Source organism: Piliocolobus tephrosceles, chromosome 16 (assembly GCF_002776525.5).
Source record: "Piliocolobus tephrosceles isolate RC106 chromosome 16, ASM277652v3, whole genome shotgun sequence".
Lineage (NCBI taxonomy): Eukaryota > Metazoa > Chordata > Mammalia > Primates > Cercopithecidae > Piliocolobus > Piliocolobus tephrosceles.
Window position 1 is genome coordinate 43,976,663 of NC_045449.1, and position 17,533 is coordinate 43,994,195.

General features: G+C 49.3%; 1 protein-coding gene across 2 annotated transcripts in view; it reads right to left on the minus strand.

Annotated features, from left to right (window-relative positions):
• The window catches only part of MYCBPAP (MYCBP associated protein), a 23,368-nt gene extending 19,135 nt beyond the window's left edge, over positions 1-4,233 (minus strand). Inside the window, exon 1 of one of the 2 annotated variants that reach the window (XM_023203917.3) lies at positions 4,143-4,233. In XM_023203917.3, coding sequence (XP_023059685.3) covers positions 4,143-4,218 — 76 coding nt within the window. In that variant the 5' untranslated portion in view covers positions 4,219-4,233. The remainder of the gene's footprint in view (positions 1-4,142) is intronic. The other variant, XM_031934322.1, reaches the window with a different exon arrangement.
• Between the last annotated feature and the right edge of the window lie 13,300 nt (positions 4,234-17,533).

Sequence of the window (17,533 nt, forward strand, 5' to 3'; positions counted from 1 at the left end):
ACCCCTGACCTCAGGTGATCCACCTGCCTCAACCTCCCAGAGTGCTGAGATTACAGGCATGAGCCACCGCACCCGACCACCCAACTATTTTCTGTATGTTTAGTAGAGACAGAGTTTCACCATGTTGGCCAGGCTGGTCTCAAACTCCTGACCTCAGGTGATGTGCTCGCCTCAGCCTCCCAAAGTGCTGGGATCACAGGCATGAGCCACTGTGCCCAGGGATATATATATATCTTAAATTGCTCCTAGGGACTGTTTACCAAGCCTCTTCTATGTGCTATAAACTACAAAGATAGTATAAAAGGTTAAGATATGGCTCCTTCTCTTAAGGTACTGAAAAATGTAACAGACGCGAATACACAACAATCATAACATAGTAGAGGAGTTCCTACATTTGCAGTACAGGCAATAGGTTTGGTTAGACATCAAAAAAGGAACAGATCCATGTAGATTACACAGTGCAGGGCTCTGAAGAAGGGTTCAGAGGAACAGCTGCAGAGGTGGCTCCACAGGCTGAGGCAGGCCTCGAAGGAGAGGCAGGTACAGGTACAGCAGCAAACCGAGATGCTCCAGGTGAGGTCAAAGTCCAAGCATACCAGGGGGCAGGGCTGAGCATGGCATGTGAGTGGCACGATAACACAGAAAACTTGCTGGGAAGGTGGTGATGTTGGGGATGAGAGGGAAACCAGGGCATGACAGCTTTGTAAAGCATGGCTCAGGCATCTGATCTTTGGTCCAGGGGAGTGAGTTGATGACAGGCGCATTTCAGAATGATTCATCAGATGCGGAGAGCCAGATGGACTGGAGAGGCAGAGGCAAGCTGGGAAGACCAGGGAAGGAAGAGCCCCAGGGATCATTTTAGGACCTGCAGGAAGACTCCACAGGGTTGAGGTATGTCTGACTACTGAGCCTGTAGAGGCCCAGCACTCTCTGGTTCTTTGGTCTGGAATCCCAAGCTATAGGGCTCCTGGTGAGCCACCCAGCTGACATTTTTCCCTTGATGCTGACAGTGAGGGGTAAAAGAGACCACCCCGCTTGCATGGGATAATCAGTCAGTCTCTGTTGGAGCTGGACCAGAGGGCTGGAAGCAAGGTGCTCAGGTGGGGATAGGAAGGGAGATGCACAGGGGGGAACTGTGGAGGGAGACGAAACCTGGACTCTTTCTGCTTCTTGTTTTATCTGAGTATTATTCGGTTTTAGCATTGATTAAAGTCTTTGGGAAATTCTTTTTTTTTTTTTTTGAGGCGGAGTCTTGCTCTGTCGCCCTGACTGGAGTGCAGTGGCCGGATCTCAGCTCACTGCAATCTCCGCCTCCGGGGTTTACGCCATTCTCCTGCCTCAGCCTCCTGAGTAGCTGGGACTACAGGCGCCTGCCACCTCGCCCGGCTAGTTTTTGTATTTTTAGTAGAGACAGGGTTTCACCGTGTTAGCCAGGATGGTCTCGATGTCCTGACCTCGTGATCCGCCCGTCTCGGCCTCCCAAAGTGCTGGGATTACAGGCTTGAGCCACCGCGCCCGGCCGTCTTTGGGAAATTCTGACCTTAGGGTTGGGCTGGGGGAACCATGGAGGGGCTGTCCCTACTAGGGCGGAGCTTTAATTCGTTGGGGAGGGGAATCTAATACTGCTGGGAGGGTTCTTGGCTTCTTAGAAACAAGACAGCAGGGGGAGGGGGGCACACGGCGGGAAGGCGGGGTACTGGGACTCAAAAAGGCTCTCAGGTCTCAAGAAACAGGTTGAAGTCACTGTTTTTGCTTAAGAATCAGAGACTTTGGAGAAACATCGCACAAGGTTACAAGATTACATTTGGTCATTAGCTGCCTTATATGGGGGCTGGGGGAGAGTACTGCACTACAACATTAGAGGCTTCCCTGAGATATTTTTAAAAAGGTATCTTGCATGCTAACCACTTCATTTTTTTTCCCCTCCTCACTCTGGTGCATGTTCTTAACTCAAGGGTTAATTAACAAACTAAATTTTCTGCTTATTAAAAATAAATATGCAGTAAAAAATCCTTCCTTGATTTGTTTACAGCAGTTCAAATCTGATAAGATCTTCCAGAAACTATGTAAGCAGGAGGCAGTAGCTAGGAAAGCCCTTGACTGCCCTTGGGAAAGGGGACCAGATATTCCCTCTCTCTCAACTAGTAAAAAGTATGTCATGGGCCAGGCATGGTGGCTCATGCCTGTAATCCCAGCACTTTGGGAGGCGAAGGTGGGAGGATCGCTTGAGCCCAGAAGTTCAAGACCAGCCTGGGCAACTTCTCTCTACAAAAAAAAAAAAAAAATTAGCCGGGCATGGTGGTGTGCACCTGTAATACCAGCTACTCGGGAGGCTGAGGCAGGAGGATCGCTTGAGTCCAGAAGTTCAAGGCTATAGTGAGCTATGATTGTACCACTGCACTCCATACCGAGTGACAGAGCAAGGCCCTGTCTCAAAATACATATATATATATATATATATGTAATGTCATAAAACAGCATTGGACTTTTATTTTTTTTAATAATGGGGGTCTCACTGTGTTGCCCAGTCTGGAATGCAGTCAGCTATTCACAGGTGTGATCATGAACTCCTGGCCTGGAACAATCCTCCTGCCACAGCCTCCTGAGCAGCTGAGACTGCAGATGTGCTCCACAATGCCCGGCTCAATGTTGGACTTTTATAAATGAAGAAACATAGAGCCATACTGAAAAGCGACTAAGCTCCTGTTAGTTTTCTGAGCATCCCCTCTCTTCACACTGAGCTTTCACAACTCTGAGGCTGGGTCTCCCCAGGGCCTGCAAGAGCACATCAGGCTTTCTGACCTAGTACATAAAGCCCTTTCATGGTCTGGCCCCTGCCCTACCCACCTGTGCAGCCTCTTCTGGTTCCCACATTTACAGTTCCATAAACTCATGCTGCTTCCTAGACCTAGAGAAGCAAACCTCTTTTTTTTTTTTCCTGTCTGCCATAGATATCACCTTCTTCAGAAGACGACCCCCTACAACCATCCCTGTTCTAGCTCAGGTGCTCTGAGCCCCCTGAAGCCCAATGGGCACCTACATCGCAGCATTTGTATTTCTACCTTTGTCTGGTTACTCCTCCAGGTATTCATTAGACTGAGTTTCTTGAGGACCAGGGTCACACAGTTAATACCGATACCCTTCTGGTGAGTAACAGTACCACACAAAACCAGCTCTCAGTAAACAAAACTAGGCTGGGCGCAGTGGTCCATGCCTGGAATCCCAGCAGTCTGTGAGGCTGAGACAGGAGGATCGCTTGAGGCCAAGAATTTGACACTAGCTGGGACAACACAGCAAAAGCCCTGTTTCCACACACACACACACACACACACACACACACACACAAAAGAGCTAAAAATGAAATTTAAAAATAAATAAATAGAAACAGCAAAAAAAGATGAAAAGGGGGTGGGTTGCAAATGAGAACATGTCCGTGGAAGTCAGTCCGCTATCAGACGCCCTGTGGCTCTCGCAGGTGCAACTAGAAGGAAGCTGTAGAGGCCAGGAAGCAGTCATATCTAGCGACTCTTTTCAGGCTAAAGGAGCTGGATAAGTGTCATCCAGCTGGAAAGTGCACGTGGTAGGAAAAGGCAGTCAAAAACAGAACTAGCCAAGCAAGGCTTTTCTTCTGGGTTTTTCCAGCAGGAATCCTGAGTGACGCCTGCCCCCCATCAACCCTCCTCTACCGAAGAACCCCATTAAGGTGGCTGGTTTCACCACTCCATTCTTTCCTCTTCCCAAGGACCCCAATTCCTGGCCCTTCTACCCTTAAACTCTTTCCTGGCTCTTCTGCACCTCATCCAGTCTGGGGATCCTGCCTCCTGCATGCCACCCTAAGGTGTGGTTAGAGGTAAAGGTATCCCTGCCTGCGCAAGGCCATCTCCCCAGCCAGTGGTCGCTGAGGCCCCTCTGTCAGTCTCCCACTTCCTATGTCCCCATCCCCAAGGCCCAGTGCGCTGTGGGTTCTTCCTGCCTTGGCCCCCCCCATCGCTAAGGGTCCTATCCCCAGTACCCCACTTCCCCGTGATCTTTCCTCCATCCCTGGTGCCATCCCCATCCTCCAGGCCCCCGTGTCCTGAACTCATTCCAGGGACCGCTTCCGCCGTCGGGTTCTCTGAGCGCCCAAGGCAGTCAGCGCCAACCTTTGAAGCTCTCTGCGGCCTCTAATAATCTGGCTGGAGTTATTTTGAGGCGGGAATCCCTCTTTAGAGACTTCATGGTGCCGTCCCGGCGGTAAGCGTGACCCTGCACTGCCCGGCCCCGAGACACCGAGGCTGCGCCGCACCCGCGGCGACCCCGCGCACGCCCGCCAGCCAGCGGCCGCCACTGCGTCCGTAGCAACCGGCGCCCCGCGAGGGGAGGGCACCCACCAATCAACTTGGGCGGAGACTGCTTGGAAACCACCTTCTTCATCGGGCCGCGCACGCGCCCGCCGCCGGCGGCTCCAAGAGCGAAGGACCCCTAGAACGCCCCGCTGGCCCGACCCGTGACGTCACAGGCGGCGCCAACGAGCGCCGTGACGTCACCAGCCGGGCGGGGCGGGGGACCTGGGCGAGGACCCCCCACCGCGAGTTGTGGGAGCCGAGGGCTGGGTGGGAGCGGCTGGCTGGTAGAGGTGCGTGACCCGCCTCGCCCCGCCCTGCTGCTAGGCCACGGGGGGGCGGATGGGGCGTCGCCGGTGCCAGCCCCTGCTTCCCACCTTCCTCGACTAAGGCCACGTCCTGTCGAAGGACCTCCCTCTGCCCCCCTCACAGCGGTCCGGGGGTATCGGGCCTTTCAGGACGTGCTGAAACCCCTTGCGTGGCGTACCGTGGGTTTTAGGTGTCTGTGGCTGCCCTCCCCCACTCGCCCAACGTGCCTGATGACCTCCCGGGTCCACGCTCGCTGCAGCCACTTTGGCCTTTCATCACTTCCCTGAACAGCCAAAACTTTTGCCCCGACTTGGGGCATTCTCACAGTCCTTGAAGATGCTGCCTCTGATTATTTTAAGTTTATAAACGCACCCGCTTTTTTCCCCTTCTAGAGCCCTGACGCATTCTGGAATTTCTTTTTTTTTGTATATAGTTGCCTATTGTCAAACTCTCTCAGAATGTATGAGAGCAGGAGCTACCTCAGGCCCCGCCCCCAACCCAAAGTTCAGTGCCAGTAGTCATGCAGTAAATTGTACCTCAAATAGTGAAGGGGTTCTAGAGCCAGACAGAGTTAGGTTCTAATGCCACCTATGCCGGCTTGCTAGCTATGTGTTCTTGAGCCAATGCCTTGACCTAGAAGAGCCAGTTTTCTCTGCTAGGCGCAGTGATTCAGGCCTACAATCCTAGTACTTTAGAAGGCTGAGGCAGGAGGATTGGTTGAGGCCAGGAATTCAAAATTGGCCTGAGCAACGTAGGAAGACCCCATTCTAAAAACCTCCGCCTCCCAGGTTCAAGCGATTCTCCTGCTTCAGCCTCCTGAGTAGGTGGGATTACAGGCCCGTGCCACCACACCTGGGTAATTTTTGTATTTTTAGTAGAGGCGGGGTTTACTCCTGACCTCGTGATCCGCCCACCTCAGCCTCCCAAAGTGCTGGGATTACAGGCGTGAGCCACCATGCCCTGCCTAAAAAATTTTTTAAATTAGCCAACTTTGGTGGCCCACACCTGTAGTCTTAGCTATTCTGGAGGCTGAGGCAGGAAGATTGCTTGAGCCCAGGAGGTCCAGGCTGCAGTGAGCTCTGATTGCACCACTGCACTCCAGCCTGGGCAACAAAGTGAGACACCCATCTCATCCATCCATCCATACATACATATATACATACATAAAATGGTGGTCATAATGCTGCCCTCACAAGGCTACTGCAAGGGTTAAATGAATATGTACGTATTTATTTTTCTTAGAGAGTATCTCACTCTGTTGCCCAAGTTGGGATGCAGTGGCACAGTCATAGCTCACTGCAGCTTCAAACTCCTGAGCTCAAATGATCCTGCTGCCTCAGCCTTCTAAGTAGCTGGGACTACAGGCATGTGCCACTGCACCCAGCTAATTTTTGAATTTTTTGTAGAGACATGGTCTTGCAATGTTGTCCAGGCTGGTCTTGAACTGCTGTGCTCAAGCGATCCTCCCACCTTGGCTTCTCAAAGTGTTGGGATTACAAGTGTGAGCCTCCTCACCTGGCCTGAGTGTGCATTTAAACTATGCAACAGGGTGCCCTCCATAAACTGTAGTATCTTCTCAGTCAATTCTCAAAATCATGCTGGGGTTGAAGGGAGGGGACACATTATAAGCCCATTTTACAGATGGAGAAACTGAGCTCCAGAGAGAAGAGTGTAATGTCACCTGACTAGCGGGAAGCACAAATTGAACCTGGTTTTCAAAAGTCCAAGGCCAGGGCTCTTTGGACCCTGTCTCCTGGGACATTTCTGAGTTTGCAACAGCTGCCCCAGACAGCGGAGGAGCTAGAGAAGAGGCCAGCAGGGCTGGTGAATCCCTGAGCTCCCTGTGTGTTCCCCATTGCTGGGTCCTGCCCCAGGGGCATGGCCCCTTCTTCACACTGCTCTAGACCTTGCTCTTGTTATGAGTGAGGCATCCTCCGTGGACAGCCCCTCTTCTCCTGATCTCCGAGGTCCAGGCTCCGGCTTCCCTCTACCCTCTAGAGAATCCCCAGTTCCGTTTACTTCACAACTCAGCACTTATGATCCAGCAGGCCGGGTGCTGTGCCATGTGGGTCCTCCAGGAAGCAAGCACTGAGATGAACATAGGAGTGCAAGAGGTTTATTGTGGGGAGAGGGGGTAGTGGCAAGGCCAGTGAAGGAGAGGAAGCAGGAAAGGGCTGGGAGAGCCTCAGATTGTGCCGCAGATCTAACAAAGTCTTGGCCAACCCACCGTCTCCTCTGGGCAAAGTATGTTTGTTAGAAGCTGTAAGCTAACTGCCCTCCTTGTGGGTGAATAGCAAGTTCTTTCTTGAAGGGAGACAGGAATGGCTTACCTCCGTGGCTGTCCCAGAAGCTCTGTAAGATATGGAAGAAAATAAGAAACATTTCCTTTTGCCCTCTAGGAGCTCAGAGTCCAATCAAACCTAGGAATCTTTTAGACACGAAGTGGGGTCATTTGAAAGTAGATTTCCAACTCTAATGTGTGAGCTCATGGGGTAGTAATTAGCTGCAATTTAGGAACCACAGATTGGATATGAGAGGGGCCTTCTTAGAGGAGGTGGGCCACTAAATAAAGAGGTCAATGGGTAGTTCAAGGGGCAGGTACTCCAGGTAAGGACACAGAAGGTACAAAGGCCTGGAGGGGGCTGGGCATGATGGCTTGTGCCTATAACCCAACACTTCTGGAGGCTGAGGCAGGAGGATCACTTGAGCCCAGGAGTTTGAGACCAGCCTGGGCAACATAGTGAGACCCTGTCTCTACAAAAAAAATTCTAAAAATTAGCCAGATGTCATGTCATGCACTTGTGGTCCTAGCTATGCAAGAGAGTGAGGTGGATGGATTGCTTGAGCCTGGGAGGTCGAGGCTGCAGTGAGCTGTGATTGCACCACTGCACTCCAGCCTAGGGTGACAGAGCAAGACTCTGTCTAAAAAAAAAAAAAAAAAAAAAAAAAGCGCAGTGTGTAAAGCACAAGCTCAGATGACAGCATCACTTCACCAGCATAGCTCCCACAGTCTCCTCCCAGCTCCACAACTCTGAGCAACTTCCTGGAGCCCAGGGAGGAGGAGGTGGTGACTAGGTTGACAGAGGACACAGCATAAATTATTGCTTCATGTCTCTGTTTATTTCCACCCATCCAGGTGCTGGGCATGTCATCAGCTACTCCTAAACAGCCTCCCTAAATAGAAAGCGCATTTCCTCCACAGACTGCATCATCCATTTCCCAGGGACAGCCACCCTCCTAAAGACTGAGGCTGGGGGTCATCCATTCTCCAGCCCTTCACAGCTGGACCCCCTCCTGGTTCATCCTACCACTGTGTCTCACTTCCACATACCCACCTGGCCTGCTCCCCTATTGTTTCCATTGTGCCCCCCCAATCAGGTCTGGCCACCCCCACACATAGCTGGCTCATGCCCCTCACATCTGCCCTCACCCACTCACATCTGGCAGCTGCACCCCTTAAACGATTCATCACATCACTGCCCTCCTTACTACAACCTTGCTCAGCTCACACTCAGCAGGAATCTTGCATTCTTCTTAGCCCAAAACACAGGACGCAGCTGGACTCTGCTCCCAGAATGGACTGACTTCAGCTTCAGGGATGACAGAGACTCTGAGATGCTTCTTAGGAAGGACACAAGGGAGGATTTTCAGAGGCTTTGGAGTAAAGTGTGTGTTTGCTTCTCAACTTTGCCCCCACTTGGGCTGTCTGCTTTAGAGTGGGGACAGCCAACTAGGCATGGTGGCTCACATACGCAATCCTAGCACTTTGGAAGGTCAGAGCAAAAGGATCACTTGAGCCCAGAAGTTTGAGACCAGCCTGGGCCACATAGTGAGACCCCACCTCTACTGAAAATAAAAATTTTTTAAATTAGCCGGGTGTGGTGGTGGTGCATGTCTGGAGTCCTAGTTACTCAGGAGGCTGAAGCAGGAGGATTGCTTGGAGCCCGGGAGATCAAGGCTGCAGTAAGCTATGATCACACCACTACACTCCAGCCTGAGTGGCAGAACGAGACCCTGTTTCAAAAAAACCCAAAGAAACAAAAATAGAGTGATAGAGTAGGGACAGTGCCTGTCTCACATGGTCACGGTCACCTTCTTGTGCCTAATCCTATTCATCATCCTCAGAACCCCTACACATACACTTCTGTGGGATCTGTCTGCCCCACTAAAGCACAAGTTCCAGAGGTGCAGGAGCCTGTCTCGGATTCATGGCTGTGTCCTCCATTCCTGGCTGGCACATGTGTGCTATCCTAATGGATGGGTGTGGGGAGCCTGCAGGAGCGTCAGTGGGCCCATGGTCGCTGCCTTCCATGATCTGTAGGGCAGGGAGAGAGCTGGCTCCTCCCATGCAGCAGCACCCACGGGCAGAACCACAAACCACAGTGACATGCTCCTAAGAGGGCTGCTATAGGAAGACAGTTCTAAGAATCAGGGCTTCCTCCGAGCACGCAGAGTTCCTGCGCTGGTCTAGTCAGCCTGGGCAGCTGGGGAGGACACGCCCAAGATGGATGGACAGTGAGTTCTGGGCTCTGTCCCATGGACCTCCACCAAAAAAACAGTTTTCTGCCTGCACCCCTCCATCCTCGTTCTGGGCAGAGGCTGCCTTCTGAGGGCAGATTCAGGGCTGAGGGAGCTGGTTCACCTTGGGGACTCCTTCCTAAATTGTGGGGGTAGCTGAGGAATTGTCCTGCTCCACCGGTGAGAATAGTGATGCATGGCTGGGAACTGCGGGGGCAGGTGCCGAATCAAAAGCCCTGGGCCTGAGTCTCTTTTTAACTGTGTCGCACAGCACGAGGCCTCCGCTCTGAGTTTCATCTTCCTTCCTCACAGAATGGGCTCAGCACAGCCTTCATCTACTTTCCAGGATGGACACAAGGTGGAAAAAAGAATATGTGTGAGAACTATACAGATGAAAGGGATTATAGTTAAGGCCTGGGACGCTCAAGTCAACTAGATCATTTCTCTTAGTGTGATAGGCAGAATAACGGCTCCACCACAGATGTCCACCTCCTAATCGCCGGAAACTGTAAATATGTTACCTTACAAGGCAAAAAGGATTTTGCAGATGTGATTAAGGAGCTTGAGATTCAGAGATGATCCAGGATTATCCAGTGGGCCCCATGTAATCACAAGGGTCATTACAAGAGGGTGGCAGAAGGGTCAGCGTCAGAGAGGGAGATGTGCTAATGGAAGCGGAGGTCAGAGTGTGTGGCTCTGAGCCAAGACATGCCGCAAGCCTGAAGAAGCTGGAAAAGGCAAGAGGCAGATTCTCTCCTAGAGCCTCCGCAAGGAACACAGCTCTGCTGACACCTGGATCATTTCAGACTTCTGACCTCCAGAGGCAGCAAGATAAATTTGTGTTAAGCCACTAAATATGTGGCCATTTATTAGGGCAGAAACAGGAAACTAACACAGGCAGGGTCATAGAAACACTTTCAAATCGAATTCTCTAGCTCCTATTCAAAAGTCTGTCTCAGTCCATGAAAGCTTCTGTTCTTACCAAGTTAGCTCATGGCTCCCAGGCTATCATTAAGTAGGTCACTGCCAGGCCAGGTACAGTGGCTCACGCCTGTAATCCCAGCACTTTGGGAGGCTAAGGCGGGTGGATCATGAGGTCAGGAGTTCAAGACCAGCCTGGCCAAGATGGTGAAACCCCGTCTCTACTAAAACTACAAAAATTAGCCAGGCACGGTGGCAGGCGCTTGTAACCCCAACTACTCGGGAGGTGAGGCAGGAGAATCACTTGAACCCGGACAGCAGAGGTTGCAGTGAACCGAGATCGCGCCACTGTACTCACTCTAGCCTGGCCTCAGAGTGAGACTCTGTCTCAAAAAAAAAAAAAAAAGTAGGTCGCTGCATATCTGTCTTGAGTTCCAGTAGCAGAGCATGCTACAGTTGATGCGCCCAAGTTCAAATCCCAGCTTAATAATTTTCTAGCTAGATGACCCTGGGCTAAGTCACTTCATGACAAAAATGGGAAAGGGCAGCAGGGGGCATTGTGAGAATTAAATATGATTCCCTTGAAAACTCTCACAGATAAATTTTAATTTCAGATAAAATAAGTTTTTTTAGTATAAGTATGTCCCATATAATATTTGGGATATGTTTACACAAAAAATATATTTCATTGTTTATCTGGTCATTGTTTAATATCATTGTTTTTCATTAAACAATATATCATTAAACAATATATAATTGTTTATCCGAAATTCAAATGTAACTGGGTGTCTGTATTTTTATTTGCTAAATCTGACAACTTTAGTCTTGTCCCAGGTCACATAGCTTGTAAGCAATGGAGCTAAGCCTCCATCTCAGGCTTTCAGCCCAAGGTCAATGAGCATCCTGCTGTTTCACAGGCCTGACCATAAGTGGATTATCTGAGCTACATGGCAGTCCTAGACTCAATCCAGTTGAGACTTCAAAAACAAATGCGATTTAAGCCTTGGGCACACCTCAAAAATATCAAAAGTGATCATGAAAATAAAATTTAAAAACAATATGCAAATAAATGCTTATATATTATATAAGTATATATATAAAGCATGTAAAGTGAAGACTGAGTATGAAATAAATGAGAGAAAAAACTACATGAAAATAAATGCTTTAACGTGTATTAAGTATGGGAATTCCATTTCTTTTCTTTTCTTTTTGAGATGGAGTCTCGTTCTGTCACCCAGGCTGTAGTACAATGGGGTGATCTTGGCTCATTGCAACCTCCGCCTCCTGGGTTCAAGCAATTCTCCTGCCTCAGCCTCCCTAGTAGCTGGGACTACAGGCGCGTGCTGCCATGCTCTGCTAATTTTTTGTATTTTTTGTAGAGATGGGATTTTACCGTGTTAGCCTGGATGGTCTCGATCTCCTGACCTCATGATCCGCTCCCTTGGCCTCCCAAAGTGCTGGGACTACAGGCATGAGCCACCGCGCCAGGCCGTGAATTCAATTTCTAAAGATGATGTTCCTTTTATGTTTTCCTTCTAGTGATCTGGACCAACCCATAAATTCAGTGGAGTTTATAAACTAAATGGCATCTAACTGAAGGCTTATCATGGCCTGCATAGCCTTCTAAGCATTTTATGTGTAGTAGTTCCTTTTTTTTTTTTTTTCTTTTTTTTTTTTTTTTTTTGAGGCGGAGTCTCGCTCTGTCGCCCGGACTGGAGTGCAGTGGCCGGATCTCAGCTCACTGCAAGCTCCGCCTCCCGGGTTTACGCCATTCTCCTGCCTCAGCCTCCTCCGGAGTAGCTGGGACTACAGGCGCCCGCCACCTCGCCCGGCTAGTTTTTGTATTTTTAGTAGAGACGGGGTTTCACCGTGTTAGCCAGGATGGTCTCGATCTCCTGACCTCGTGATCCGCCCGTCTCGGCCTCCCAAAGTGCTGGGATTACAGGCTTGAGCCACCGCGCCCGGCCAGTAGTTCCTTTTTTAATAAAATTGAGATAATTCACATAAAAAAATTTTATATAACATAAAATTCACCATTTGAAGGATACAATTCGGGGTTTTTTTTTCCCCAGTATATTCACAAGGTTGTGCAACCATTACCACTGTTCAGTTCCAGAACATTTGCATCACCCCAAAAGAAACCCTGTAGCCATTAGTCACTCCCCATTCTCCCCTACCCACTAATCCCTAGAAGCCACTAATCTACTTTCCATCTCTATGAATTTGCCATTCTGGACATTTCATATACATTAAATCATACAGTACAGACCTACTTTGTGTCTGTTTTTTTTTTTTAACTTAGCATAATGTTTTCATGTATTCATTTCATTGCTGAATAATATTTCATCGTATGAAGGTGCCATATTTTATTTATCCATTCATCAATTGATGGGCATTGGGCTGTTTCCACTTTGTGGCTATTATGAATACTGCTGCTATGAACATTTTTGCATAAGTTTTTGTATGACTACATGTCTTTAATTCTCTTGGGCATATACCTAGGAGTGGAGTTGCTGGGTCATATGGTGACGCTAGGTTTAACTTTTTTAGAAACTGCAAGACTGTTTTCCACAGCACCTGCACCATTTTGCATCCCTACCAGCAGTGTATAAGGGTTTTGATTTTTCCACATATTCACCAACACTTGTTATTATTATTATTTCTATTCTAACCATCCTAGTGGGTGTTGGGGGGTAATCTCAGTTTTGATGTCCATTTTCTTAATGGCTAATGATGTTGAGCATCTTTTCATGTGCTTATTAGTCACTTGTGTATTTTATTTAGAGAAACATCTACTCAAATCCTTTGCCTATTTTTATTTATTTATTTATTTTTTTGAGACAAAGTCTCACTCTGTTGCCCAGGCTGGAGTGCAGTGGCGTGATCTTGGCTCACTGCAACCTCCGCCTCCCAGATTCAAGCAATTCTTGTGCCTTAGCCTCTCGAGTAGCTAGGATTACAGGTGTACACCACCACGCCTGGCCCATTTTTGTCTTTTTAGTACAGACGGGGTTTCACCATGTTGGCCAGGCTGGTCTCGAACTCCTGCCCTCAAGTGATCTGCCCACCTCGACCTTCCAAAGTGTTAGGATTACAGGTGTGTGCCACTGGGTCTGACCCTTTGCCCATTTTTAAATTGGGTTGTCTTTTCATTGTTGAGTTGTAGGAGTTCTTTATAAATTGAGAGGATATTAAACTCTTACGAGATATATAATTTGTAAATATTTTCCCCCATTCTGTGGGTTTTCTTTTTACTTTCTTAATAGTGCCCTTTGATGTACAACATTTTAAAAGTTTTGATGAAATCCAATGTATCTATTTTTCTTTAGTGTTTTAGTTATGGGTGCTAACTCCCTGAACATTTACAGCCACGTCAGGTGGAGAATATCATTAGCATTCCCATTTTACAGATGAGGAAACTGAAGCAGAGACGGGCTAAGTATCCCACCCAGGATTAAGCAGTGAATGGGCAGCAGAGCTGGAATCTGAATACAGCATGCACACTCCGGGGACCCAGGTGGGAGCCGTTCAGGGCTCCTGTGCTCAAACTAGGGTGTTTGAGCAGGATCCTTAAATTGTTCTGTGATCTTTGAACTTCACTCAAGCTGAGGATTGCCAGCCTGATGGCTTTCACAGCTCATTTTATTATTGTTCGCACGTTAATCTGAAGGGCCCATGCTTGGCGGGGACTGGGAGGAGGGGCACATTTCTTCAGCAACTTCCCCAAAGATCTAAAGCAGCCTCCCTGAGCTGAGCCCCTGCCTGCAGGGAGGGCTCCAGGAGAGACCTAATCGAGCGTGAGGGCAGAGGAAAGGCAACCTCTGGGGTGTCCTGGGTGTCAGGGATCTGGGAGGCAGGTGGGGCGGTCCCTACCCAGATTAGTCAGCCACTTGAGGAATGGGGCCGCTCCTGCCTGACCTGCTGAGAGAAGGCAGGGAGCACTGGTATAAGGAGCCACATAGTGTGGGTGCCCACTGCCTGGAGGCTGCCAGTGGGCCTCATGGTGCATAGCCTCCCAGCCACCCAGGAGGCGACAAATTCTATGCTGAGCCAGAGGGAAAAATTTCCAGGAGTCAAGGCTGTCTACTGAAGTTTGAGCAGCACAGGGAAGTGACAGGTCTCTCTCTGTCGTGTCATCAGGCACCAGGACTTCCTGTTCAATACCTGTGTTCTCTAGAGCCAGCATGCCTAGCACACTGTGGAGTTAAGAACATGCCACCCCCAAATCCGCTGCTCGGGCTTATTGACTATTTTAAGTTGAAGGCATTTGAAAAATAGCAGGTGCAGGAAGATCATATGAACCTTCCTTTTTTTTTTTTTTTTTTTTTTTTTTGAGACGGAGTCTGGCTCTGTCACCCAGGCTGGAGTACAGTGGCACGATCTCGGCTCATTGCAAGCTCTGCCTCCCGGGTTCACGCCATTCTCCTGCCTCAGTAGCTGGTACTACAGGCACCCGCCACCCCAATAGGCACCTGCCACCACGCCTGGCTAATTTTTCTATTTTTAGTAGAGACAGGGTTTCACGTGTTAGCCAGGATGATCTCAATCTCCTGATCTTGTGATCCGCCCGCCTCGGTCTCCCAAAGTGTTGGGATTACAGGCATGAGCCACGGCGCCCAGCCAACCTTCCTTTTTTTTTTCAAGACAGGGTCTCACTCTGTTACCCAGGCTAGAGTGCAGTGGCACGATCATAGCTCACTGCAATCTTGACCTTCCCAGGCTCAACTGATCCTCCCACTTCAGCCTCCGAGTAGCTGGGACCACAGCTGCACCATCACACTCAGCTATTTTTAAAATTTTTTATAGTGATGAATGTCTCACTATGTTGCCCAGGCTGGTCTCGAACCTCTGACTCAAGCAATCCTCCTGCCCCAGCCTCCCAAAGTGATGGGATTACAGGTGTAAGCCACCATGCCTGGCCCCTTCTGCTTCTTTTAATTGAGACCAGGCTGGAGTGCAGTGGCGCGATCTCGGCTCACTGCAACCTCTGCCTCCCAGGCTCAGGCGATTCTGCTGTCTCAGCCTCCTGAGTAGCTGGGACTATAGGCACATGACATCATGACCAGCTAATTTTTTGTATTCTTAGTAGAGACAGGGTTTCACTGTATTAGTCAGGATGGTCTTGATCTCCTGACCTCGTGATCTGCCTGCCTCGGCCTCTCAACCTTCTGCTTCTTAAAAGCAGTAGATGGCCAGGCGGCGTGGCTCATGCCTGTAATCCCAGCACTTTGGGAGGCCAAGGTGGGTGGATCACCTGAGGTCAGGAGTTCGAGACCAGCCTGACTAACATGGTGAAACTCTGTCTCTACTAAAATACAGAAATTAGCTGGGTGTGGTGGTGCATGCCTGTGATCGCAGCTACTTGGAAGGCTGAGGCAGGAGAATCGCTTGAACCCGGGAGGCGAAGGTTGCAGGGAGCCGAGGTCGTGCCACTGCACTCCAGCCTGGGTGACAAGAGCAAAACTGCGTCTCAAAAAAAAAAAAAAAAAAAAGGCAGTAGATGAAATTCCCATGTAAAAGACATCCCCTCTATACCACAGGAAAGCATCATTCTTACTATCAAGGATGGGAATTTGAGGCTGAGGTAAATCTACATAAACCAACCTCCTTAAACTAACCATTATCTTCCTAGACACTTCTCTACCCAATTAACTACCCTATCCCAAGCACAACAGCCTGCTCAGATTTTCCTAATTTACTACCCTTTGTCCAAGTCAGTCGTTGAGTGTTCAACTCTATACCTTTTTTTTTTTTTTTTGAGACAGTCTCACTCTGTTGCCCAGTTGGAGTGCAGTGTTGCAATCTCTGCTCACTGCAACCTCTGCCTCCCAGGCTCAAGCAATTCTCCTGTCTCAGCCTCCCGAGTAGCTGGGACTACAGGGGACTACAGGTGCACACCACCATACCTGGATAATTTTTGTATTTTCTTTTTTTTTTTTTTTAGTTGAGACGGGAGTTTCACATCACCATTTTGTTCAGGCTGGTCTTAAACTCATGACCTCAAGTGATCTGCCTGCCTTGGCCTCCCAAAGTGCTGGGATTACAGGTGTGAGCCACCGTGCCCAGCCAAGTGTTCAATTCTAACTGCATCTTTGGGTCTTCATTTCCTTATGAAATCTCCTGTGCCACATACAAACTGTATTAAATAAATTTGGATGTTTTTCTCCTGTTAATGTCTTATGTCAGTTTAATTCTGAGTCCCAGCCAAAAAAACCCCAAGATGGTAGGGGATAAAATTTCGCCTCCCCTACAGCTGTAAATTACAATGAAAACACTAATAGTGGCCGGGTGCGATGACTCACGCTTAATCCCTGCACTTTAGGAGGCTGAGGCAGTCGAGACGGGTGGATCGCTTGAGGTCAAGAGTTCAAGACCAGCCTGGCCAACATGGTGAAACCTCATATCTACCAAAAATACAAAAATTAGCCAGGCGTGGTGGTGAGCACCTGTAGTCCCAGCTACTTGGGAGACAGAGGCAGGAGAATCGCTTGAACCTGGGAGATGGAGCTAAGATTGTGTCACTGCACTCCAGCTTTGGCAACAGAGCGACTCTGTCTCAAAAAAAAAAAAAAAAGAAAGAAAGAAAAAGAAAAAGAAAAAGAAAAAAAAAGCGCTAATAGTAACATCTACCACATTTGTCAAATGCACATTTTGTGGCAGGAACTGCTCGAGGCTTTTTCCATCCACCCATCATCGCAGACCTTAGGACTGCCTTGCAAGGAAGGCAAGGTCTCAGTCCTGCTGTCAGAGGTGAAGAGGTGGAGATTCATAGGGTGAGAGGCTTAACTAAGGTTAGCCAGCCAGTAAGGAACACTGGCCCCCTCCTAGCCGCATTGCCGTGGCAGCCCCCCAACCCCACTCACACTGAAGGATCCTGACCACCCTTTTACCCCCAGCTCCAGCCCTGAGAAAGCAGGGAGAATGGGCTGCGGTTCAGGTTGGATGTGAAATGGGAGCTCTGACCCAAGAGGACAAGGCAGGGCCAACTGGCTTTGGGGGGGGACACAGTTGCCAAGGGCCACTACCCTCCTCTCACTTACCCACTGCACAGAGAGCCTGGTATAGGAGGCACTCTCAGACACTGGCTGGTGCAGTGATTCTGCAACATGTCTGAATGTCAGGCTCAGGGGAGCGTTTTAAAAAATACAGACTCCTGGATACAGCGGTTCGGGTTCTGTAGATCCGAGCTGAGGTGCGAGGTGGAAGGGCAGGAATGTGTATTTTGGAGCCTCTGACGGTTCTGATGCATAGGCAAGAACCTGGGGTTGGTCCAACCTCTTCACCAACAGTCAAGAAAACTAGAACTCAGATGACAGACGTGTTCTTCCTAGTTGTATAGTAGGAAGCGACAGTCAAGATTCAAATTCGAACCCAGGTGGGCCTAGCCACCAACATTAGACTGCCCCTCTTGGGAGGAGAAGGCCAACTTCAACACCAACCATTATCTCTGGAGGTGGGACTAA